The 27,921-nt window shown below is 41.8% G+C and overlaps 1 protein-coding gene across 9 annotated transcripts in view; it reads left to right on the forward strand.

The window, feature by feature from the left end:
* Positions 1 to 319: 319 nt before the first annotated feature.
* Positions 320 to 27,921, forward strand: part of nrxn3a (neurexin 3a) — a 187,800-nt gene continuing 160,198 nt past the window's right edge. For 6 of the 9 annotated variants that reach the window (XM_037796371.1, XM_037796372.1, XM_037796377.1 and 3 more), the window contains exons 1-2: positions 321 to 654; positions 16,376 to 17,572. In XM_037796371.1, the coding sequence (XP_037652299.1) occupies positions 16,888 to 17,572 (685 nt within the window). In that variant the 5' untranslated portion in view covers positions 321 to 654; positions 16,376 to 16,887. Of the gene's footprint in view, positions 655 to 16,375; positions 17,573 to 27,921 lie in introns of all 9 variants that reach the window. The other 3 variants (XM_037796373.1, XM_037796375.1, XM_037796376.1) reach the window with 1 other exon arrangement.

Here is a 27,921-nt window from a genome sequence, read left to right on the forward strand (position 1 = left end):
GAAAATAATACAGAAATAATGGATGCAGAAATAAATATATACATTTAAAAACGAATAAATAATTGTAAAGATAAATTTAAAATAAATAAATGCAAAAATAAATACATTTAAAAAAAATAATGCAAACAAATAAAAGGAAAAATTGAATGGGAAAGTAAATAAACAGAGAAATTAAATAAAAAAGGTAAAAAAAAAAAAGCATTCCTCTTTTAGGAGTGGTGATCATGAAGGCCGTCTTCCGATTGGGGGGGTGGGCTGAGGGGGGTCTGTACGCCTTTAAATGGCGCGTGTGCTGAGTAGAGGGCGGACCCGAGTGGCGCGCGTGTGCGCGTTTGTGTGCGTGCGTGCGTGCGTGCACCTCTCTTGCCTGCAGCCGCTGCAAGTCGCACCGAGCTAACAGCGGCTTTTGTGCGTATGATGCACCGTGGTGGACGCACCTGTGAGGAGCAGAAAACCAGCCCGGTATACAGCCAGCCCAGCCCGGTTACCGGTCACCGCCTGGTGCTCACCGCCGCTCCGCCGCTCTGCCGCTCCAGCAGCCGGAACACTGCTGCTTTTAACGGGATCCTGGATGTTTGTTCAAACTACGGCTCTGTGGAGTTTACCATCTGGATTTTATGACTTGGATACTGGTCGGTGATGTGTTGAACTAAGGTCAGTAGTAGCGTCGTCTGTTCACCCCCCAACCTGTTCATGTAACGCTCAGCATCATGTAGTGAAACAGTGAAACAGGAGCAGCTGCCAGAGGGATGGAGATGGAGTTTCCACTGCTGGCGCACACACACAGGTAGCGCGCAACTTGACCACTTTTTACACGACTTTTTCCAGTTTGTGCGCACCGGAGCGGTGAAACATGGAGAGACCTGGAGCAGGTGTGAGTCTCCTTGAAGAAACGTTTCAACGTTTGTGGGAATCAAAATGGGAATTTCTGCCATGTTGGCCTCTGAATTCCCCCGGTGGAGCAGAGAGGCACCGTGACAGGCGGGTGTAGAATTACGCGTCCTGAGGCCATGTTTACTATATCAATTTTATTTGTATTTTATTATTGGATCTTATTATAAATTCGACACCATGCGTCGTTTAAACCAGGCGTGTGTGTTTATGACATAGGACGGAGCATCCTTCATAATAAAAACAGACTAAAACACACGACTTCCACACATTTCCTTCACCTTGTTTTTTCTAGGATGATGAATAATAAATATCACGGACGCCAGGTGTCCGGTGTCCACGCATTGTTCTCGTCTGCAGCTTCATGTTAAAATGTCAAACAAAATGACACAATGACACGCACATCCCCTCTCCGCCCAGCGCGCACGGCTAGAACGCGCTCTTTAAATATAGATGCATATTTGGATGTAATTGGAGCAGCAGACATGCAGTTTGATACATGACCTTCTTGTGTTAACGGAGATGGACAGACAGACAGACAGACAGCACGCAGCAGCAGCAGCAGGCTGCACACTTCCTCGCCATGTCGACTAATAAGCATCACATTCCTCCATTATCCCCTCTTCTTCTTCCTCTCTTGAGGCTCCAGCTGCTGCTTTTGCGCACATTTACAATATGGAATCAAACGGATGTCACAATGTTTTTGCATATCTATGAAACTACAAGGTCTAAAAAATTGAACATGATCTCTAATTAAGATTAAAATCCACTCGACATAAATTAAACCAATCCGTTAGTTAGATGTTTAAAAGGGTGACGTTAAAATGATTGTGTGGGAGAAAAACAAAAAACAAAATCTAATTTGAGTGAAATGATGATTGTGGATTGTTTCAGTTCCCTGGTGGATCAAATGGCGTCCGCAGGGAGGAACTGCTGGTTGTGGATCAGCTGCATTCTGCCGCACGTTGAGCGCACAACTTCTCCTCTTTTTATCAGTCTAGAAAGAGCCAGTCTGGGCCTGTTGGAGATCAGGCTCAAGTCCATTTAAAGACAGGACCTGTCATTTAAATCTGTCTTTTTTCCGTTTGTCATTTACATCGCAATGAATGCGGGATGTCCCATAATATCCCCCATAATAAACAGAAGATGTGGCCATTTTCATTGCAGGAAAAAGATGAGGCCTTATGCAGTGCGCCATAGAAATCCCTCTCTAGCTGCCAGTGAATCAGCAGCCAGGTGTCAATGCAGGCCTCCGTCTGCTGCCTTTCTAACTAACGCCTTTTACTGGGATACCTGCACACACCAGTCTGAACAACAGCAGCACCAGTCTGAACAACAGCAGCTCCAGTCTGACCTGGTCCAGACTATAAAGTGGTGCCAATTCACCAAAAAAAAAAATTGTATATGTTTTAATTCATCGCTGCAGCACACATTTGGATGGTTTGAAGAGTTAATAGGATTAGATGATTTCATGATCAGGCTTCTTCTTCTAAAACGTCTCTGTAATGGGCGTGACCCGCCCAGAGAATGCGTCTCTTCTCCTCGCAAAGGGCCTCAAACGGGCTTCATCATCATCATCTCCTGCTGCTAAACTGTCAACACAATCATTTCACACCGAACACACTTGTGTCATTTATGTTTAAATCATACGTTTGGAGAAAGAAAAATAATTTGTCCTTTTGGTACGATTAATGTTTATTTTTTTTACACTCCTTAAAAAAAAAATTGCTGGATTGCTGAGATTTATAATATAATTATAATAATAGATGCAATATGATTGTAAATGTGTGATCACTACTGACAACTATTCAGCTATCAATATTCTATTTATAAGCAAAATTCTTCTACTGTAAATCTTCAGTGAGCGTAATAATGTCGCATGCATGGACGGTGCGTATTTTCTGCAACAAAAAAAAAAAAATGAAACCGCCTCTGGATTTAATTTTCCTTCTCGTTTTCTCCCCCTCTGTCTGAGGCTGGGTGGTGGTGGTATTGGTGGTGGTGTGTTCGGGTATAGGATGGAGGCTGTTTTGGGTAATTTGGCTGTCCTGCTTTTTTGTTCTGGTTGGCAGCCGATTAACTGCGCTGACAAATCAGGCGCAAAAAGCCAAGGGCTCTCAAGGTAACACTAATCCCTCTGGGCGGGGACAGACAAATATTACGCAGGCTTTTACACAATGCTCTTTTCTTTACTTTGCTCGTTTTTCTGCGTTCAGAAGGTCTCTCGCCTGCCGACTATTTCGTTGTTTTTTTAAAAAAAAAAGGTGCAATAAAGTGTGACATAAATACTCCATATCGAAAATATCTGCTGTGCCATCTTTAAGGCCTGTAGACATCCTTTCAAATAAGCTGTCCAAATATACATGAAATAGAAATGGAAACGATTCTCCCCTTTTTGTTGCAATTATTTCAGATTTATCCAGGCCTTAAAAACGCACAGGCATGTAATATCATAATAATATCATATACCGTTTAATTTCTGCTGATGGATCAATTATTTTGAAAAAAGCAAGATGATTTAAATATAAAAAAAAACAAATCGGTCATAAAGAAAAAAAAAAAAGAAAGTCGATCAGCCCGATGAGAGAGTGTGATGTTATATAAACTGCTGGTATTTGTGGGTGTGTTCGCTGTGTGTAGCGATGTGTGTGTAGCTGATGAAGAGGTGTGTGTCCATGCTTTGGTTTATTGGCTGGCATGCAGTAGATTTAGTGTGTCTGCAGTCATTATGTGTGCATGTGTCAGTGTGGCTAGTATCATTTAGTGGTGTGTGTGTGATGTGTATTCTGGCGCTGGTAAGGTGGTGTGTGTAGACGCAGACGTTTGTATGGTGCAGGCGCTGTGTGTGAGCGTGTGTGTGTGTGTGCAGCCGTTTGTGGGGTGCTCTCTAACTGGGTGATGTAATGCCGTGAAGGGTGCTGCAGCAGAACCACAGAGCCCAGAGAAGGCGTGTCTTGCCTGCAGAGTAGCTGGATAACAACACGGTGCCCATGCTGCACCCGAAACCAAACCACAAACACACACACACACCCTCCATCCCTCCATCCCTCCATCCCTCACATCCTCCCATCTAACCATTTTACATTTACCTGCCTTTTACTAGTCTCTTTTTTTATTTCTGTCTGTTTAAAATGAGACGTGGTGGTAAATACAAACTGATTTACCAATATTAATAATCATTCTGCAAAGGATAATTCCCCATATTAAGATTTTACATTACATTTTCATTTGAAAAATTGGTCTCTGCATTAGTGTCCTTTTGCTGATGAATGCCATCTCGTCTGTTAAAATCTAGTCAGGTGTTTTTGTCCGGATTAACCACATGGTTTTATAGAGTTCTTTTAGGGTATAGGCTGACATGATGGATGATAGCAATTTGTACTGTCAGAGATTTCGCTTAAACATCGTGGTATTTAGCCCTTAAAATATCTGGGTTTCATGAGGGCCATCGTAGACATTGTTGCAATGTTAGTCTGTTATTTATCCATAAAGTCTCATTAGCTTCTCCAGAGCCTTTTCCTATACAACAATATATTGATAAAGTGATAGAAAATTGACTCATGATTGAGAGCCCTATAGCTCCTCCTTTCAGACAGACAGACAGACAGACAGACAGACAGGAGCTTTAAGATGGTGGCTGAATGCTCTTCTGTACATGTAGAAAGGTTTGTGGCTGATTTGGACGTGCAACGTGACGAAGAGATCAGAGGAAGAGCGGTGTGTTGGGTGTGTTTCGTACGATGCATGAGTGGGAGTAGATGAGGCGGAACATCACTCATCCATCCCTCTGCTGTCTCTCTCTCCTCCTCCTCCTCCTCCCCTTCCCACTGTCATGTTGCATGTCCTGGTCAAATGTACCACTGCAGCAGCGAAGACAGGCAAAAGAAAATGGCACCTCCTAAAAATCTATTGTGAGATGTCAACGGTGTACTGCGTTGGGTGTCTGTTTCGGAGGGCCTCACACTGAGCGATACGAGCAAATCGTGGGGGGAAAAAAAAAAAATGTGCAGCCTGTCCTTTTGAGATATCATCTGCAAAGCTGTGGAGGACATTTTGTCACTGTGTGTCTGGACGGCGTTACTGCATGTGTGTGTTTTTGTGTGTGTGACGAGTGTGTGATCAGGGCACCTGCTGTAAAATTACTGGCAAGTGGCATCCATTTAAAGGCAATGGGCCTACCGGTGGGCTGCTTTTATTTGCATTTACACACACACACACACGCGCACACACACACACACACACACACACACACACACACACACACACACACACACACGCTCTCCGTCCCAGTCCGTGTGCTTGTTAATAGGATCCAGAGTGCTGCTGCCTTTTGTCAGTGTGTGTATGTGGACTCGTCCCTGTGGGGTTTGTCAATGGAGCCTTTCACAGAGAACAATGATCCATGTCGTTTAGCCTTTTAACCCCTGACGCTCCCCGCACTGCAACAAAAGACACGCGCACACACACACACAGACACACGAAAACACACATTGAGAATGATGCCAAAACTAGTCTGCGTTTGTAAACACGAGTGCAGTATTTATGTATTTATACTCTTAAGTGTGAATGCCGAGGACAAGAAGTGGTGTGTGTGCCAAGGCAGTGATTCATATCTGATTAGCGGACACATAATATTTAATGCTAGTAGTGCAGACACACCAATAAGTAAAAAAAAAAAACTTTCCTTTGTAATTTGTGAAAAATATCATATTATATAATTATATGATTTTAGGAAGGACAGTCAGTTCAGATTTAATATAGCTGGGCTGTTATGAGTTTTTAAAGGCCAATGCTTATTTTTTTAATCTGGTATTTTGTGCTGATTGTTCAGCACTTCTGACTTTACAATTAAGCATAGTTGTAAGATGGAAAATATATTTAAAAAAAAAAAGTCAAATAGAATATGAAGCTCTTTTGAATAATAACTAATTGAACTGTGTTGTATTTGCTGTTTACAAATATTTTCAGTGGTTGGCAGAATAAAAATGTTATGTTTGGAAATAAACACTAACCCTGATTTTAGATATTTTACAGATAAGGGGAATGTAAAGTGGTCATTATTGAATTAAGTGACACTAAATGAATAAAATATAAAAACACTAGGGCTGTTCTCGACCTGTGATTTTGTCGACTAATCAATTAGTTGATTTAATCAATTCTCCACAAAGAATCACACAAAAGCACCACTTTAAATCTGCTGTTACGAAAGATGTGCTCATAAATTTCAAATAAATAAATGTTCATGAAAAAAGCAAAAAAAAAAAAAAAAATCTCTGAAGAAATCTTAGGCGACCAAGATGAAAACAACCGATTAGTCAACTAATCGAGTAACAGGGGACAATGGGCCTCACGCAGGAAGACATATACCAACAAATTTCCTCTTATTTTTGTTCGTATCCACGATTTGTTCTTATTTTGTTAGTACTCATTGATTTCTGGGATTCACTCTTTTCTTATTTTTGCTCTTCTCTTTGGTAAGAGAACATTTGACGAGTGGTCGAGAGCACTCTTACCAAGATGAGAAAAAAACATCTAGTTTTCACCGTCCGCTAATTGTTTGTCCAACGCAAGGAAAATTAAGTTTTAAATTTGAGGAACATAAAAAAAACACATGAATATTTTATAATATAATCAAATTTAGATTATTATATGTTTTAGAGTAATTATAATGATTAGATTATTAAATGCTAAATAAATACTATTGGTCCGTTGATCCCAATTCAGACTATGAAAACTCCTTGGATGATGTTACGTGGCTTACACACTGCTCTTTTATACTTCTTGATTTCCCTGTAACATCGTGGAAAATTCACATTTATCATATCATATTATCTTAAATCATAGTCGTCTACTTACAGCATTTTTTTCTCTATAATTCTTGGGCATGTTCCAGAGCATTTGCACAAGGCAAAACACCTACCCTTAAAGTGTTTAGGTGGCGTTACCAATGCTAATACCTGCCCTTATATAGTGTTTAGGGGGCGTTACCTATGCTAATACCGGCCCTTATATAGTGTTAAGGGGGTGTCACCTATGCTAATGCCTTCCCTTATATAGTGTTAAGGGGGTGTCACCTATGCTAATACCTTCCCTTACATAGTGTTTAGGGGCGTTACCTATGCCAACACCTGCCCTTCTACAGTATAGTATTTAGGGGCGTTACTTACGCTAATACCTGCTCTTATATAGTTTTTAGGGGGCGTCACCTATGCTAATACCTTACCTTAAATAGTGTCTAGGGGCCATTATCTACACTAATACATGCCCTTATATATTGTTTAGGGACCATTATCTATGCTAATACCTGTCCTTATATAGTGTTTAGGGGGCGTTACCTATACTAACACCTGCCCTTATATAGCGTTTAGGGGGGTGTTACCATATGCTATTAATGAACATCAGTCACACACCTCCATTTTCTTACGGTTACGGTTGGTGCATCTGGAATTGACTTCTCTTATTTTTTTTTTCTTAATAGAAAATTAAGAGAAAATATTAGAGAGAATTAAGAGAATGTTGCTGCATGAGGCCCAATGAATCTAAAGACATGTTTGTTTTCCTTAGTGGTTGATGACTCCTTATGTCAGTGTTGCTAAGGAACTATCCGAAACATATTGCCATTTTTGATAATGCTTACAAAAAGAGTCTGTGTGAAATTTAAGTTTTGACAGGTGAACATTTAGGCCTGTTGCAATTATAACGTGATCGCCTGATTGTGATTATTTGAGCGGACAGTGATAATTTCGTACAATCGTTAGATTCCACAATCAAGGGAATTTAAAGCCAAAGTTAGAAATGTTGCAACAAATAGGAAGTGAATTAGGTGCGTTTCCATCAGCTGGGTAAATAAATGTCTCCATGAGCACAAGCTTCCAATGTCAGGAAAAAATCGTGGGAAAAAGAAGCTTTGCTGTCTTGACCTTACCTCTATTGGGCAGGTTCTGTTCTTCTCTTCTCGTAACGTTACCACTTTGGATGACGTTTTCTGTGCTTGGTCCTGATTTGCAGAAGTCCGTTTTACACTGCTGGAATTACAGCTAATAGAACACGATAAGAAAATTGATTGGTATTTATCACAGATAATATTCAATCAATAAGATTAATTTTACTTTGATTTCCACATATCCTTCATTATGGGACAGAGTCGGACCTAAATGCAGGTCTTGAGTATAACATATACATCTGCTGCATCAAGTTTAAACTTTAAGAGCTGTAGAATGTGCAGTTGTCATGTTAGAAATAAGAGTGCATAATGAGCAGTAAAACAAATATATAAACTTCCACCAGCATTCCCCTCTTGCCTTATTTGCAGCAACAGTATTACTTTTTGCTGTAATATTTATGCTGTAAGAGTGAGAGAGACAGAGGGGGACTTGAAACAACCCCTTTAACAGAGCCTGATGAAGACACCCTGGCTTAACAAAGACAGTTGACCAGGGCTTGAGGCTTCGTCGAGCCAGCTCAGGGGAGAAAGCCTGGCTTTATCCAACTTGGTCCGTGGTACAGCCCTCATATCATGACAGAGAGTTCCCATTGAGGGGTCTCTTGATTTCTAGCAGGGAGTCTCACCTATGGGTGCAGCAGTGCGTTTAACAGCTCTGGGAAAAGTGATGTCATTTACAGACCGTTCTTTGCTGCTTTTGGAATCGTAACAAACGGCTGATCTATCATGTAATATTCACTACATCATTATTTACTCGACAAACACATTTATAACACCTATTTGTGGGATAAACTCTATAATAATATTCTGAGAACAAACTCAGAATTTATGAGATTATAAAGTTGTAAATCTATGAGAAAAACACTCGGATGAAGAATTCAAAACCGTGGTAATGAAAAATAAATATTGTAGACTCTCCATCCATCCACCCAGCCATCCATCCACAATGGCCCTAATACTTTGTAAAAACAGTAAAAAAAAATTTGTGTTTTTGTTGAATTTTATTATATCCAAGCAACTTTTCTAATTAGCTATTTAAGATAAACGTATGTGCAGCAGAGCGAAAGGTTTATTTGCACAATCCAGTCTCCTGGGAAGGCGTATAAATAACAAGACATTTTATGACATTTTGCGTGTCATTGGGACGCATTTTAACCTTTTCTCGGGTCATTTATCCGCCATGCAAGAAAACGACTGTAAAGTCTGCAGTTAGGTTCAGGCAACAAAACCACTTAGTTAGGTTTAGGTGACACATCATGGTTGGGCTTGAAATAAGTATGTAAACTAAAATACTAAAATACGTATGGAAATAATGCAACATTAGTTCGGAAAACATGCCAAAGATGTCACGAAAAAACTCGTCACAAACGTAATTAACGTAACTAACGTAGCTAACATAGCTAACGAAACAAGGCTGCGGTATCCAGGTTAATAGTGGCATGTTTATTGGACCCGTCCACCTCGCCTCCCCCCCACCATAAGCAGTCTTTCTCACTTTTTATTCTACGTCACTAGCTCTGAGCGGAGCATATTCCTGCTGATGACATGACAAAAGCAAGAAAGGCATTCTTATTGCACACTAAATGCCTTGCGCATAATTGTGGCATTCATGCACCTTTTTTGTGCGAATGAGCTGATTTGCAGCAGGCTTATATTAGAGAGAGGCCTGTGTGTCTCATTCACTCTGTTCGATGAGTTTATTTGGCCATATTTTAGCATGAAGCTTCCTTTTCTGATCTGCTCCCATTTGCCATGTAACATTTTTGTTATTTCATTATGCTGTTAATTCAAGCTTGACACTTCCTGTATCTGTTTCAAATTAAAAGCCCTTTGGCATTTTGTTGGACAAAACGTCTTCATTTCCTAACAAGGCTTTTATTGTGAAACATTTGCAGGAACATGTTGTGGGAAAAATTCCCTGACTTGCACGGTTCTCATACGGTACCTCAGATGTAGCTGCGACCATCTTGTGGCATTTGTACGTTACTACATAATACAGTTTGTCTGGAGCATTAACACACTCACACCAAGGGACTGAAACAGGACAATAACACTTTAGAAGCATAATCCAGAACAATAAAGTGCTGAAAATAGCACGATTATATTGTTGAATTTATTAAATTAAAGTGAAATATTCATTATGCTTAGTTGGCTTGCACATTATATAGGCACCAGGGGCCAGATGTGTGAATAATGTGTACACACAAAAACCATGCGTATGCCTTCCCCCACACGTGAGCTGGTATTTCTAGAGGAAGAATGTGCACACCTCACGCAGACTTCAGAGCAGGTGTACACAGTTTACAACAGATAGCTGTGGCTGGTATGATGAGGAGGAGATTGAATGTGAGTTGAGAGATGTGTAACATTGTTTTTCGGTTGTTTGCTAATTTTACTGATTGTGTTGTTATTTTTGCAGTTTAAGTCAAAGGCACATTTATAAACTTCTTATAAATGATTTATGAGTGATGAATTTCATCATTCTCTTTATGTACGTTTCAGCGACATCTCACTGTTAATGATGGTTTAGTTTAGGGATGCACCGATACCAGTATTGGGTATCGGGTCCGATACCAGTATCGGGTATCGGGTCCGATACTGTGCTGATGTACTCGTACTCGTACTCGCAAAACAGCTCCGATACAACGGCACCGATACCACTTTACGGTGGTGCGCCCGACCCTGCTGGGCCGGGATCCCACCTCAGCCGGCGCGCACCGGCTCTTACTTTCATTGCGCCACGGAGTTTTGCTTTCACCCTCTGCTCTGACTCGCGCGTGCGTTAGACTCCTTGGTCCGTGTTTCAAGACGGGTTGGGTGGGTTGCCGACATCGCCGTAGACCCCTGGCGCCTTTTACGTGGGCCGAGCCCCACCCTGACGCGGTTGGGGCGCACTAAGGACAGTCCGCCCCGGTCGACAGTCGCGCCGGGAGCAGGGAGCCCTCCCCGTCGGGGAGAGAGGGAGCAGCGAGCCCTTTGTCCACGGTGCGGTGGGGTCTGGGCGGGGAGCGCTGTAAAGCTGCGGCCGCGAGCCACCTTAGTCCAGAGCCTTTCCAAGCCGACCTAGAGCCGGTCGCAGTGCACCGCCTCGTATGCGGGACTCCCCGGCCTGCCATGTGTCGCTCACACCCTCCAGCTGGCTGTTGACGAGGGTCTTTTGGCACAGAGAAGTACTCGTATCGGTACTCGGTATCGGCGAGTACTCAAATATCCCAACAGCATAGAAAAACAACCTAATAGTAATAGAATAGAATACAACTTTATTGTATGTCTTGGAGAGCATAGTTACCTGTGAGAGCATGTCTGTCCTCCAGCGCTCACTAAGCCGACTCTCTCTCTCTCTCTCTCTCTCTCTCTCTCTCTCTCTCTCTCTCTCTGGTCGCTGCTTGGTTCTTTACTCACAGCTGCCATTCTTTGTCTCTCTCTGCGTTTTGTTTCTCGCTCTCAGCGACCTGTACAACTCTCGGTCGATGAATTGGTGCGCGAGGACTTTTATAGTGCGAGTGGCAGTAAATATTTGCGCGTGTCAAATAATCTAATTTTCTCATGAGCATGTTTTAGCATGTGACATAAATCTGATGCCATATCTACATCCTGACTAAATTACACCCTACCCAGTGCAGCCCTGTCTCCTAAAAATTCTGTTCCCACACAACTGCATTGTGAATTACGTTTTGAGGAAAACATATTTTGTTGTGGATTACGTTTGCTTTTGACACATCACAAATACGTTTGTTCATGTCCCATGTGAAACTAAAAAAAAATCAATGTTCACTTATTATTATTTACAGCTTACAAACGTAGTCATTTTAATCCAAACCATGATGATTTAACTAAACCTAATAAATTGTTTTGTTTCAATTTACAACGTTAACCACGTGTTTAAAACGGTTTAAAACTGCGACCGTAATCCAGGAGAAAATAACGTGGTTGAGAATGCAGTTTAGTTTTATGGAATGTAATGTTGGAGACAGTGTCACCCAGTGACATTGCTGAGTGTCACTGAGTCCTGCTGATGCTAGTCAGCATGTCTGTCCTTACAGCACTGTTAGCCTTTGTTAAGCAGCCCTCATTTCTAATAACTGACATTCTATTGTGTTTCCTCCATAACTATAGAAGCTTTCTTTAATTATGTCATCCCTCTGAACTCAGTGTCCTGCACTCCTAACATCTGGCCTTATTAAGCAATATCAATTGGAGGATGTAAGGCAGAATGGGATCTGATCACCAAGGAATGAGAAGGGTTGACTAAAAACCTCAGTAACGCCAATGTTCAAAGGTCCAATCCAAAGGATGAAGAATAGGAACCAGTCCAGGCATGATTGGCTAAAGCTTTATCCATTGCTGATGTTTGTTTGCTCTTGCCTCGTGGTTGTTCAGCTCTCAAACATATCTACATTTACAATGTTTTACTGCACTGTACTGTACACTGTGCAGTTGCATTCAATAGGAATAATATTTATTCTTGTCCGTAAGGAAATCCACCGTATAGCTTGTGATTCAGAGAGCACTGACGATCTCTCTGACTGGACCGGCACATGAATGGAGCAAAAGTTCCATTACTGGGGAAATATCTCCATCCATGTCCGCCCTAACACTGTCATGGGAGGTTGTTCTATGCTGCTACTGCTACTACTAGGGCTACTACTACTACAACTACTACTACTACTACTACTACTACTACTGTGCTATTCCCTGAAGAAATCTAATAAGTAAGGGATAATGTACAGCCGGTCATTGTTGTGAAAATGACCCGCTAGCTTTACATTATTCCGCTTATTACACGGCTACTTACTGAAGAAATCAATATTTTGACACAAAAACGGTCCTCCAGAGTCCGACATCAGAGCGGCGCCCATAGCAACGGTCTGTTATACATAGCAATGGTCTGTTATAAAGAAATTACAGACCGCAGAACTCTGTGATTGACCAATCAGAATCAAGTATTCAACACAGCCGTGTAATAAAATTGAAGAGCACATTTACTTGGCATTGTTGGGGGTCCTTGATTTGCAATTAGAGCAGCCCAGATTATTATGGTATGGATTCAAATGTAGCAGATACGTCAGCTAACCATTCTGTGAACTCCAGCATACTATAACACAAGCTTTCAAGATTAGTAATGCTGTTTACATCAAACTCCTACCCTACCTACGTATGTAATGTAACTTAAAAATACAAGTTTTGCCTCTTTTTCGGTGACAGGAGTGAAAAAGAGTCATCCTCAATATTAGTTGTGTTCTGGTTTCAGAATGATGAAGACAAATGGAGAATAATTAGATACTAAATGGGATGGAGGCTCTACAGGATGGTTTCTTTCCTTGGCAACTATCATGTTTTCCCCAAATGATGTTCACATTTTTAGCGTTCTATTATCAACGGCTTGAAAAATAGTGCTGATGGCTGCTGCAAAAATCTCCAGAGGGGAGGATGCCCCCGGGCCCCCCGGGGTTGGCCTGAGACCTGAATGTTTACTACGTCTGGCTCCACCTTTGATTGCTGCACTATTAAAAGGTTCATGAGAGCATTGAGCATCATGAGGGTAGTTGGTGAATGCCAATTAACAATTACCTCCGCCAAGGCCAAAGGCCTGGGAAGGAGGTTATGTTTTCACCGGCGTTAGTTTGTTTGTTGGTTTGTTGGTTTGTTGGTTTGTTTGTCTGTTAGCAGGATTACTCCCAAAGTCCATGATGGATTTGAATGAAATTGTTTGGAGGGGTGAGGTGTGGCACAATGAACAATCAATTCGATTTTGGTGGCGATCCGGATCATGATCTGGATTCAGAAATATTTTTAAGGATTCCAATCAGCCTGTGTATTAAAACCACAGGGTATAACACATGCACAGTGTAGCTGATGACGCGTTGATGACACATGACCCCGCCTCTTTCCTTCAGAGAGAGAGACAGAGAGAGAGTGGGGGGGATGACAACTGTAGATTCGTCATTTTTTCACATGGTGATTGTTGGAAAGAGTAACGACGACGGTTTAGGTGAGTTTTATTTTGTTTCCGTCCAGTTTTAATGAAGTGTTTTACGACGCTCCGCTACGTACAGCTGATCTCAACATAAACAAAACTATACGTGGATGATGATGCAAGCTGAACGGAGAGAGGGGGATGGAGGTCTGCACTCTCCGAGTGCCATTCTTGTTCTATGTTAGGTTTATACCACTAAAACACTGCCCTTATCAGTATTTTTATACACACAATAGGTCAAATGACTGTAATGTACAAGGGGTCACTCGTAGCGAGAGTTATCAACACAGAGATTAGTTTATTATTAGATTTTCTATTGCATCATCACCTGCTTGTGTATCTCTGTTCCTCGTAGTATTTGACAGGATTCAGCAGAACGCCGTCTCTCCAGGCTGGTGATCAGATAAAGGCGGTCTGTCACTGCCATGAGAATAAGGAGGCTCATTTACCCAGCAGATGACCGATAGCAGCCATTGTGGAGGAGGGAAAAATGCCGCGATATCATAGGCACTTTTAATTAGGATTGGTGACTGCCAACAGGACAGTACATGTTAGCTATGCTGGCTACGCAAACTCTTCCTCTCTCAATATGTGTTATAAAAGACACACGTTGTCTTCATTACAACAAAATCCTTCATGTGATCGATGTTAATTGTACCATCCATCAGAGCGATCGCTACCTCTGAGGACATAGGGGTCATGTCTTTAATGTTAGGAGCCTGTGGGGAGTTTACGTTTGATATTGGTGGACATTTTGATCTAGTTTGCTTTATGCTCTTCTTCTTCTTTTAGTCCAATACATGGCTAAATAAAGGAATCATTATTTCGCCACCAATATTATTCTTGACAGTGTGCAGAGTTGCTGTCCAGGAGAAAAAAAATGTTGGATTTTTAATTCAAGATTATCTGAAAAAGGCATTTTCTCCAATGTAAAAACATTTTGGAGGTGCATGGGTTTCAGAGGAAAGGGACATTCCTGTTGGGAAATAAAATGTACAGACTATTAAAACTGTCACAATTTGTTAATACAGCGATGTAAAAATACTCCAATACAAGTAAAAGTCCCTCATTCAAAATGTTACCTAACCCCTTACCATTTTTTGATGGGTAGGGCTGGGGTACAGGGGGTCTTTAGGGGTAGATAAAAAGTCAACAGTAGATGTCACATGGAAGTGGTGTACATCATCTGAAAGCTGGGAACCTGAAGATTAATTTGAGATGCAGCACAGCACTGTGTGTCAAGTTCTTATAGTCGTAAATCAGAAATAAACATGAATGAACTAATTCATTAATTAAAATAAACTGAGATAGTGTTTAAGGGCTTAAGACATTATGATGGAAGTATATGATGGTCATCTCCATGCCCTATTATGTCTCATAAGTTGTTGCAGCAATCTTTGGGTTGATACCATTTTGTTACACAGATTTGGTGCTAAATTTAACCATTTTACCATTTTTATCATTCGAGAATTGATAAAAAAAAATGATCAATAATCCCTCCAAAATACCACATTAAGACACCAAGACCTTGAGGAACACCATAGAAAAAAAGCCATGCTGTGATTTGGTATCGAAAACTTTTGACATTTGGAAATTTCTGCAAGAATTGCATTTTTCGGTGATTGGATGGCGAGCTCTTCTGTTCTGGAAACTGCTCAGAAACCCCCTTATTGTCAATCTAGCTAGGAAAGCCATCCATCCTCTGAATGCTCTAGGTCTCTAGTTTGTGGCTGCAAAGTTTCATGAGGCTGTGATTGTCCTAGAAGTCACCACAGGTCATTTTATACAGTGAGGTCAAGTTTAAAATAAAATGGTCTGACTTCAGTCAAATGGCCGCTATGGGGACTAACATCATCACAATTTATGTAATTCCAGGACTGTTTAGGGACCCCAGTATGCAGAAATATTCAAATACATCATTTTAGAATATAGGAGACAATAACACATTTATACTGCATGCAGGAAACTGCATGTGATTATCATAAAGTGGGCATGTCTGTAAAGGGGCATATCTTGAGGTCAGAGGTCAACGGACCCCTTTAAAAATGATTTGGGGTCCCCAGGTAAACTCAGGCTTTAGACCTCCACTGTGCCTTATTTTGACTCTTTCTCCAGCTGAGAATGTTGGTATTATTGACAGTGGTAAAGAAGTATGAAACTATTAATGCCACACTTTAAATATACTTTGAATACATGACTTTAAATATACTTACTTGCATCTACTAACTACCATATACTCTATACTGCTAGGCGATTTAGTTTATAATGTTGCAGCCTATTTTATCAGTTGATATTAGTGTATCTACAAGTTTAATCTGCAAATGTATATACAGTATGTACATATGGTAGTTTAAAGATGTAATGTTAACATTACATGGCATAGCCTTCTGATGTTTCTCTCAGGTCCACCTTCACCTCTGTAACTTTTTAGATTGCACACATGCATGTTGTCATGTGCTGCTATCATGGCATTTAGATGCAGCCCAGGATGTGTGTGTGGTAGTAATAGTAAAATCAGTGCTGATGGACCCATCATAACCCTCTGCCTCTCTTTTTTCTGACAGTGGTGGAGCTAAGCGAGGCCAACGGATCCCTTGTCAACTCCATTTCCCAGCGGACAACATGAAGAAGGAAATTCCACTCGCCCTGATAGCCAGAGAAGTCCATTCCATCAGACCTTGCACCATGAGTCTTGATAGCATCTGTTCTGAAGTGTGAAAAAAACGGCATTAAAACATCACCACCTCCTCCTCCTCCTCCTCCTTCTCCTCCTCTCTCCCCGTCGGTCCTCTCTTTAACACCTGAGGAGGAAAACAACTATTCCTCCATACAAGCACTGCCTAGCAACTACTGGACAATTTACTGATGTAAATTACGCCGACCCTAAGACTGTTAACCACAACGACTGTTCTCCTGCTACTTCCCTTTTCCCTTTCAAAACCTATTTTTATAATAAATATTTATCAGAATATATCTCTGCACATATTGTGGATAAAACTGTGGAATCCCTGATATTCAGACTGACCATCCCTAAGAGTTCAAGACACCTTCTCGGATTAATACATTCTTTGCAGCTATGGGTGTTGTAAGTTTTTCTATCAGTCTGCAAGTGTTGCTCAGCACATGTCTGGGACTGGAATTTTTAGGCACACCCGGTCAGTGGGCACGCTACCTCCGCTGGGACGCCAGCACCCGCGGCGACCTCAGCTTCCAGTTCAAGACGGAGGCGGCGGAGGCGCTGCTGCTGTACTTTGACGATGGAGGCTACTGTGACTTTCTGCAGCTGTCGGTGGCGGAGGGCCGACTGCAGCTGGGTTTCAGCATCGACTGTGCCGAGACCACGGTCGTGTCGGACAGGCGGGTGGACGACGGCAGCTGGCACTTCGCCACTCTGAGCAGGTATAACCTGCGCACAGTGCTGGTGCTGGACGGCCAGGCCAAAGCGGACGAGGTGCGGCCTCAGCGTCTGTTCATGAAAATAGTTAGCGACCTGTTCCTGGGTGGAGTGCCTCAGGATATCCGCGACGGTGCGCTCACACTGCCTACGGTGCGAAACATGCAGCCCTTCAGGGGCACAATTACAGACCTCAAATACGGCAACTCCCAGCCCCTGTTCCTGGGGAGCCTTAAGGTGCCCCTGGAGTCGGAAGGGTGGTGCACGGCGAACCCTTGCGAGAACGGCGGCACGTGCTCGGTGGTGGACGGAGAGCCGGTCTGTGACTGCTCCAAAACCGAATACAAGGGCCGCTTCTGCAGCGAAGGTAACTACACTCACTCATTCACCCTGATACACTCGGCAGGACTCCAACTGTGAAACAGGCTCCTTCACTTCAACTTTGAATTTAGCTCATTTCTTTTTTTGCATTCTAGCCATTTTTTACATTTGTATTTATTGCAACTGAAGGCATTATGCCTAACAGCCGTTCCCAGGGGCTTGATTTGAGTCGCTGAACAAATTAGAGATGTGGCCGATTATTCCGAGGTCTGGAACCAAAGGCAGTTAGTGAGGAATTAAGTAATAAACTATCAAAGAGAAGACCTGGCTTCTTTCACATTTGGAGAGCTGCACCAGTCGTTGTTGTTTTCCCCTTTGTGCAGTGATCCAGCTGATTTCACCTGTCCACTGTGAATTCATTTGTCATGTTCACTTTACAGGAATGTAGACCAACATCATGACCTCAAAGGTTTCAGTGTTTTTTCACATAACTTGGCTTTTTTTTATCTCTAGTCTTAAGGATTTTTGCTGCTATTACACCGGTTATCATCACGGGCTCTGAGGGCTTGCTTGGCTCTCCCAATAATTACTATTATCCCTGTGTGTGTGTGTGCGTGTGTGTGTGTGTGTGTGTGTGTGTGTGTGTGTGACTGAGCTGTAAAATCAGAAAGCTAATCTAAGCGCGGTTATCCGGTGAGGCACAGGTTAATGGCGTCGGTCCTGCAGGCAGTGATAAGGACTGCCTATAGAGAGAATGGGGCCTCCTGAGCCCTCCTTTCTTCACCCAATCACAAGATGGCAGGTGTTTTATATCACATCCTTTTGTGCTGACAATTTTGCCAGAGCTGTGTGTTTCAGTCTGCTCCACAGCTGGCTGCACCAAGACCAAAATTGATTTCTATTAAAAGAAACCCCTTCACTCATTCCCCCCCCATGTATTTCCTCCCCTGCAGGCCAAATACAATCACTTGCTTTATGTAGAAACTTGGATTTTCCTATGATTTGATAAATCCCGAGCACAAAACATTCGGTTATAATGCCCTGTATTGTGGTGGTAATTGGTGAACATGCAGTCAGCACAAGAAATGGATCCAGGAGGCACCTCTTCTGCTCTTTTTCTGCGCTCTGAAAAAAAAAAAAAACTCTTGTCATGTACTTAATTATTCAGGATCGATACACATTCTACCAGCAGCTATACACCATAATCACACTCCTTATGAGATCATCAATACCACTTAGATGAGAAAGTCCTTTTTTCTTTAACTAACCAACAGATCGGAGATACTTTGTTTCAATATATTTGTTTAGCTGTTTTTTTTCCCCCTCCATCTTTGACTTTCGAGCGCTCTTCTTCACCTCTCACAAATATGGAATTTACATCTCATTTGGGCTGACGCCAAATCCCCGGCACTCAGACAAAAGGCCGGGAATCTGCAATTTAAAGATTAGTTTTTTTTTATCTATCTCTGCCAGTGTTGGAAATAAAGGAAGGGGATGGAGTGCGTGTGTGTGTGTGTGTGTGCTTGTGTGTGTGTGTGTGTGTGTGTATTGAGCGGCTTTGCTTTGGCTCAGCTGATTGACTGGGTGGTATTTAATAGACAAGGTGGGCTCTGAGGGTTGAAATGTGTTTGTGTCTTTCACTGCAGACACATGAGAACAGCAGGGAAGCCTTACTGGTGTGTAAAGTATTAAAGAAAATATAACAGCATCTCTACTCAGTCAAATATATGAGAGAGAGGGACAGAGAGAGAGAGAGAGAGAGAGAGAGAGAGAGACAGCTCTGTTGTTATTAAAGCAGCATTACATGATCTGGGATCATCCCATCCTCTCACATCCACCAATCAGCTGCTTTGATCCAGTCCAGTGTCTCAGCTGCTGAATAGTTTAGCATCTCTCTCATCACTGTTAATACTTAGTTCCCAGTCTTCAGACCCAGTATCTGACCTGTGTCTGATTCTGTATTCCACTGAATGATGGGTCTGATTTTTCTTTTACTTTTATTGTCCAACGTCACAAGTCTTATTTGTGTTAGTGTATGTTTTTCTTCTCTTTCTATGTTTTTTGGTTCGACATCTCTGAGAACCAAAACAAGTGTTTGTTCTCCTGCTTAAAGCTATAGCGTGGGTAATGCATTTTTACAAACATTTTCTGTCATATTAGCTGAAATTCTCATTTCATCCCGACAGCAATCGATAAATCATAAAAGATAAAAATCCGGCATCTGTGGCTGTCGCAGGACTGTAATAATCCCGTCCAATCGTTTCATTTCGGCCTGGGATGAATGTGCACGGTATATCTTGTTCCATAAGAAATGTAATCATGTAATTTAACATAATGTAGGATAAACAAGAAGAGCTCTAAAAACCAGGATAGCAGAGCACAGGAGCGGCATCCGGATCCAGGATTGCCCAGTGGACTCTCTCAGATACATCGGCATCAAGCATGCTAGATCTTGATTTAAATACCCTCTTACTCCAAAGAGAAAGTTATTATAGTTTCCCTCTCCAGACTCTCACAGCTAGAGGTCAGAATAAAGAGGATGAGATCAAACATTTCCTCTAAAATATAAAATGGTGGTTGTATCACGATGTTAAAGTCTTAAAGGGACTGTTTGTAACTTCTTACACGTATAAATCATTGCGGGTCTGTGTCCCATGCGCGCTCGCGTGTGGCTACGCTGTACAGACAAGACTCCAACACAAACTACACGGAAGCACCAAAACCGCAAAGTTCTATCTAGTGAAGCCCGTCTTGCAAAACAGTGTTGGCCGCGGTTGGAGGACACGGGGGAGACCGTGGCTTTGGTCTCCAGGGCCGGAGTCTCTGCTGTACTCTGCTCCTCTGCCTGCTTGCCTTCACTCACACACTGCGCTCGTTCTCGCTCCGCCTCACATGCATGCGCGCACACTATACACTGCAGAAGACTTCGTAGCTCTGAGAATGTTTTTGCAGAAATAAATGCTGCAGCTCCTCCAGACCAACAGAGGTTTCCCGTGTCTTGTGAAGTGACGGGGCTCCGCAGCGAGAAACGTTATCGTCTCCGACCAAAACTCCGTTGTCTCCCGTTCCCTCCGACCGCGGTCGGGAGGCTGAAGCAGGAAAAGCCAACACTGGGATCAGCATTGATTCATGGAGAGACGTTCGTCTGGTCAGCTAACATTACTGCCAAGCAGCTGAAAGTAACTAAGTGTATTTACTCAAGTAATGTGTACAACTTAACTAGAGTATTTACATTTTCTGCTTCTACTCCACTACATTTATTGGATAGCTTCAGTTACTTTGCAGATTCAGATTGATAATATAAAATATAATCAGCAAATACATTCTGATGCAATATCATAGGTTAAGTCAGTCCTTCCCATCCTTTTTCTTAAGGGACCCCTATTTACCACGTATATACACAATTTGCATACAATTCTGAACAGATTATTTCCTGTGGATATTGCAGTGTATCAGACGATTTTTTCCTTACAATTTTAGGAATTCTATGTCTGTATTATGGTTTTCTTAAAATTGTACTATCATACATACGTTTTATTAGTCCAAGCAGCCTGGCTGCTATGTCGCTATGGAGTTTGTGAGGGTGCTGACTAATCATTTCAATTGTTGGTGATGTATGTCCTCTGATGTTTATGATTTTGAGAGTTTGTATAATTTGATCATCTTGGAACAGTTCAAAAACTCTCTGCCCAGTCGTGTTGCCACATACAGTATCTCACTGAGCGTAAGGTTACGACTGTCACTGAGACGGGTAAAACCTTCTGCGCTGGGCTGCAAGCGTTCCTAGTCCAGTGGATGTAGGACGGTGGCAAGGTGGGCATGTAGAATATGGCGTGACTGGTGGCCCTGTTGAGTCCTATCGACCTTTCGTCTCAGAAGAGTTTGTAACACGGTAGTAGTGAGGAGCCTGTTCAGATTTTGAGAGATACGGGTGCTGACAGCTCCTATGTTGTGGAGTGAATTTTGCTGTTTTCTGAGGAGACTGATATTGAGGATAAAATTGTTAAGCAAGGAATGGGTGTTGAGGTTGTTACCTGTCCCGGTGCATACAATGAACCTAGATTGTGGCTTGGTGCAGGGCAAAGTGCCCTTTGGTGTGAGACTGGTCTTACCGGTGGACGGAATTAACGTCATTTTGGGCAACGACTTGGGCCGGCAGTCGTGTTTGGGCAAATGCATCACCGCCTCCGGTAATCACTCACTCTCCTTCAGTCTCAGAACAGCCGAATGAAGTGCTGTGTGCTTTCCTGAAATTTTCCCTGCGTGCACGATTACGTGGGCGATGAGTCAGGCTGAGTCAGGCTGAGTCAAAGGGGGTAGATGGGGGAGGTGGAGGCCACTCTGCCAGTTTTACCATGTTGGCTTGTGTGGCTGCTGTCTTGGAGATGGGCGTGGCAGAGGGTCATCAGTGAAGTGGCAATCATCTTCTTGGGAACCAGAATGTGCCATGTAGCGCCACTGCTAGTTTTCCCTGACACTTAATAAGCCTACACTGTAATATTGCACTTGATAAAAATTCGGACTGCAAAATAAAATGCACTATAACATGCTTAAGAAGACCAATATGGGTCTAAGGGAAATTTTGATCATAGGCTTAATAAATGATGTCATGAAAACATGGGCCTCTACAGTACCATGACGGTTCTATTTACAACCACTTAAGCACAGTGTTACATATGATTTTTTCCCAGCACCAGATAGAGTTCTATGCTTCATGTCTAACATTTTCTGGCGCTATCATTTAGTTGAGACGTATTTGATTATGGTGTTCTCAGTCATTCTTGGTATTCCAGCTATAGGTATAGCTACATATCCTCCCTCTCCCGACTCCCCCATCCTCTCACAGTTCTCTCCCCAAAACACACCACAAGCACATCACACCACTCCAACCCAACAGCGCTGTGATGCGTGACTCAGTGAGGCATCGATGCAAAGGCACTCGTGACCCTTATGGGTTGATGGGCCGCCTTTTTCCCAACCTTGATTTACAGCCTCCATGTTGGGAACTGTTCCCAGTGTTGATTTATGTCTAGCTCTCCCTCTCTCTTTCTGTCTGCTTGGCTGCCTCCTGCAAGGCGGTGATAGGTGAGTGGAAGCAGGGAACTGAGGCAGCCCTGAGAGAATTTGGATTGCTGATTGTTAAGGGATAAATAACCTGCTTAATGAGGCTGGCTGAGGTCAATTGGTGGATTGTCTGCTTTTTGAATACATCAGGGAGACAATATGTCCAGATGGCTCTTGAGATGCTGAGCATCAAATGTCTGACAAATAAAGGGGCTGTACCCGAATCAGATTTGGCTAGTAAATATGAAGATTTGACTGTTCATTACTTTTTTTCATATAGAAACATGATTTTGGCACGAGTTTCAGTGATGATTTTGACCATTAACCCTCTAGGATCTAAGCCCTTTTTTTGCTATTTTTTGTATATTTTTTTAATAATTATTGTAGAATCTCAACACTGTAATGTACATCATGACAAACACATCTTTTTATACCTCCGCGACAACGTAGTCGTGTCCGTCCTTCCGTCCTTTCCGTCCTTTCCGTCCGTCCTTCCGTCCGTTCGCGTGTCACACTTTCGTTTCCAGAGCAGAACTCAGAAACTATTTAATTTAGGAACTTCAAATTTGGTATGATGGTTGACAGTGTGGTCTGGTTGTGCCTTTTGGGGGTTAGAAGTCCAGGGTGCCCATTAGTTAATTAGTTAATGCCCATTAATTCCATTAGTTCCAAAAGGGCAAAACCTTTGGCCCTACTTTAGTAGGAGTCAAGCAGTGAGCGGGGGTATGTGAGCCATGCTCACTTTTGCCTTGTTTTTTCAGGACAAACTGGGCTGTCAGATAATGTAAGCTGCAGTGATGTCACATTAATGTAAAAATAATTGAAATTACCATAAAGAGAAAAAGCAAAACTGAAATTGAATCTCATAGAAATGTATTTAAACTACACAGAGAACAATTATTAATAATAGTAATAGTAATAATAGTAATTTCAATTATTTTGGGAGAACTTGGCAGGACTTGGGAGAACATTTTTCAAAAGCCCAAAACCTTATTGGGCTTTTGAAAAATGTTCTCCCAAGTCCTGGGAATCCAGGAAAAAAAAAAATCATTCTAACCAACACACATAAAAAAAAATGTTTTTACAGAGAAGTCCTGGCGTTTTTCCATCCTTTTTTCTACAAAGAGATAGCTGTGCGATGCCTCAAAGCATTTCCTCTCAGCAGTGAAGCAGAGGGCCACACCGCAAACATTAGAAATATTGAAGATTTGAAATATCGGATCATGTTTATCAGACCACTAAGTGTTTTTGTGTTTCACATCTCACACAATATTACAGAGCATGTGAGATTGCTTGATAGCTACAGTGTTTGGAATGTCATCTGATAACTTGAATAAAATCATCAAACATATGAAGGAATTCTTTCCACAGAAAAACGCTTGAGGGCTTTTATTTTTAAATGAAAAAAGGAAGTGTTGATTTACAGTTTTTCTCAATTGTTTACACACAAATACTGGTACTTGACACACAATGACCACAACATGTAACTCATGCACCAACCCCCTGAACCAATTCTGCTAAACTACAAGCACAATTCCTGCTTTACACTCAAATTGCAGTTCTAAAACACACTTTTTTCAAAACACTACACACAATTCTCTGCATTTGGCACAATTTTCATGAAGAAAATCTCGTTTTCACAAGGAACACACTGTCATTCAAAATTCTAAAGTCAATTGCCCTACTATGCACACTGACTCATCACATGGGCAAACACCTGTGACACAGTGTTACAATTAGCAATCAGTTGATGCTTTTCATGGCTGGATTCGACATGCTAAGCGATATTTCCCCCGCTGCTTGGCCAGGGCAAACATTGCTTGTGATGTGGATGAGGTGCTGTGGCCAGACCGAAACAGAAGAGAGGATGCAGCATAGTTTTTTTTCCCGTTTTTTTTACAGTAACTGTATACAGTAAATTCTTCTGTTGTTTTGTATGTAGACCACTGTATGTGCAACTTTGTGTTGGTTGGGATGTACACTGTGTACATTGTTTTTGTGGGGAAAATAAAATATATTTGTTACCGTGTATTTGTGTGTTCTGAGTATAAAAACAATATTCTAAAATATTTTACAACACACTTATGTATGTACTGTCTGTAGTAAGTGTAACACTGAACAAAAAAAAGGCCTAAGTCATTATGATGAATGGAGAAGAAGTGTTTTCCATTCATCATAGTGTTTTACATTGAGCACATCAGTGTTCAACTGGTTCTTATAAATGTCTATTCATATGATGGTTTGTGTGTGTCATTTGAAAACAAAATACCATTTTGAGAAGAAATAACATTGATTTGAATGTAAAGTTTAATTTTGCAGGAGAATTGAGGGGTTTTGCCCATTGTGTGTGTGTTTTTTGATTTGTGTGTAGAGTTCTGAGAGTATGAGGCATGCTTTCAGAAAATGTGTGTAAACAATCGAGAAAAACTGTAAAAATAAATCTTTACTTTTTTCATGTCTGTGACATATTCTACAGACACAGAGATTGAAACTGTAGTACCGTTGCTGATATGATGTCAATATACTGTCAAAAAAGATCATTTTCACTGTCTGTTGCTGTAAGCAGCGCGGTAAAAATAGCCGAGAGCTCGAATCTCTAGAAGAGAGCCGAGCCGCTCTGCTCACGCGGACAGTGTGGCTGCTTTAAGCTGTTAACACGGATGCCGAAATAAAAAAAACGACAGGTTCTGCAGCCGCTACGTGCTGCTGACGTTCCCTGTGTGGCCCGGGCGTCATTCATTGGAATGGAGCCAGTCCATAAACACAGATGGCTCTGAGAACAATTCATCATCAGGCAAAACGCTGCATTGGCCAATCACATGAATTCTAGTGGTTGATTGCCACTGTGATGATTTCCCATAGTTGTAAAATCCTGTCTCTATTACAAACCGTTGTGCAGTGTTTAAGCATCTGTTAAGCCTTTTAAGAAAGTTTCTACTGGCAATGTTTCTGCCACTTTTTATAACTGAGCTGCATGAATGCATAAAAATAGTCTAAAGTTCTACATTAATCAATAACTTACCAATTAACATGTGAAGAAGCCTTCGTCTTATAACACTGATAGTGTATGAATTTATACTCAATAACATAACCTTTTTTAAGTCTGGTTGTGTCTGTCCTGCACGTCATTTCATTCCCCTTCACGGGAGATGTTGTGTAATAGACCTGTCGTCAACCCCCCAGGTCGATGAAATGTTTGCTGGTTGATCAAGGTCTGGCGTCAATGAGTATGTTCTAATACAGCCTGATCTCACAGAAATACGTGAAATGACCACGACCTGTTAACAGCGCATTACATGGTGGTGGCATGGAATGTCACCACAGAAACAATGCCACTGGAAAGATCATTTTTTGTGGTGGACACACAAATTCCCAGGTTCAACAGAAATATGTTTTAATGAAAGTCCGCGTAGGAAGGAGGTCGAGGTGAACACGTTCTCATCCCAACTCGTCACATATGTTTGCTTTGTCACGCCCCTTGGCGTCACTTTAGGTTTGGGCAACAAAACCACTTACTTAAGTTTAGAGACAAATCTACATGGTTAGTCTTAAAACTTCTATGTTTGTACAGTGAAATGACACTGAATGTTGTGAGCACGGGACATGAACAGCTGATTGTAACAGCGGTCTACTGGATGAAGGCCTTGTATTTGTTGGACCGCATCCTTTCTAGAGATTCGAGGTCTCGCCTATTTTTTTCACGTGCTGCGCGGTTCACAGCAACAACAGACGGTGAAGGTGATCTTTGACCTGACTTTATATTGACATCATACCAGCAACATTACTACAGTTTCGATGTCTGTACCTGTAGAATATGTGGCAGACAGGAAAAAAAGTAAATATTTATTTTTAAATCAACACTTTCTGCTTGTGTTTCAAAATAAAAGCCTTCAAGTGTTTTTTTCTGTGGACAGAATTCCTTTATTTGTCAACACCAGGCTTTTATTCTGAAATATTTACAGGACAGTGTTGTAGGAAATGCAGTTACTTGTAGGGCTCCATGAATGAATATAGTAATGGGTTTTAATTGTGGATTATTGCTATTAGTTACAAATTACCACATGTTTCTTAACCTTTCTCTGTCTAAAATAAATATAAATTATATTTATAATGAAATGAAATGGCCATTATGAAAGGCAAACTCTATGTAGAAAGAAAGGGCTGGCAACAGCTGTAGCAGCAGAAATGCTGCCGGTTGTGGACACTACATGCGTGAGATATGCAGCAAGTCAGTGAGGCAGCCGCTGACTTGCCCAGTCTGTCCCGACCGTGAGCGTTTACTGTTGCCGCAGATGGGCTTACATTGTAGCTATTGGCAAGCCCAGTGCATTTCATACTGGTGCTAAAGGATGCCTTTTGCACACACGGCAATGGCCGTGACATTTGGCATTTGGCGTCCTGAGAACAAGAACGGGCTGGTTATTTAACTTACGTGGGCTACATAAGAAGATGCGTTGCAAAAGTGTTTCTTTTAACCCAAACTGATCTTTTCTTTCCTAAACCTAACGATGCAGTTTTATTGCCTCAACATAACGTTGAATTGTTTCCATGGTTGCGGCACGTAATTTGAACACATTCTGTGCCACCGCCACGTAACGTGAGAAGAGAGAGAAAGCTCTTTGAGGAGGTCAGGGCTTGGAACCGAAGGTGTATCCTGCACACTGAACACAATCCTTTTTATTGACTGCTCAGCTGATCGGATGGGACAGTGACAGTGACAACACATTCTCACTCCCAACTTGTCAAATACCTCAGCTTGGTCAGTGAGCCTACGCTTCAATCTATGACTCTGTGTTCACGAGAAGTGTACAGTTTCCGCTCGTTACATGCATACAGTGGCTTTTCAAAATGAACTTTAAACACAGGTTTTCTTAGTTTTTAGCTTTACTTACGCAGCAAAACTACGTGGTTAGGTTTAGGCAACAAAAGTAAGAAAAGTTCATGGTTTGGGTTAAAACAAGTACTTTCTAATTTTTGTCATTCAGAAGATAGAATTATTTCGATTGATACATGTACATATAAACATTGTAGAATATGAATCTAAAATACATGAAACCAATCACTCACTTCTCCAACTGCAAGAGATGGACTGATAGAGGAAAATATATTGGTCTCTTTCCTTTAGCTCTGTTTCGTTTTCACATCACCTCTGTCTGTCGCACAGAAACTAGATAACACAACCACTTTCAATCTGTGGTTCCCTCTCTAACAATCACCCAGCCGACGGTCTACCAGCTGCATGCCGTTGACACCCCAACACGAGCAGATGGCTTCAGCAGCCCTCCCTGGCTGTTTCTCCAGCCACCCGTATGTTCACATCAACGTGAAGCA

This window comes from Sebastes umbrosus, chromosome 16, assembly GCF_015220745.1.
Source record: "Sebastes umbrosus isolate fSebUmb1 chromosome 16, fSebUmb1.pri, whole genome shotgun sequence".
Lineage (NCBI taxonomy): Eukaryota > Metazoa > Chordata > Actinopteri > Perciformes > Sebastidae > Sebastes > Sebastes umbrosus.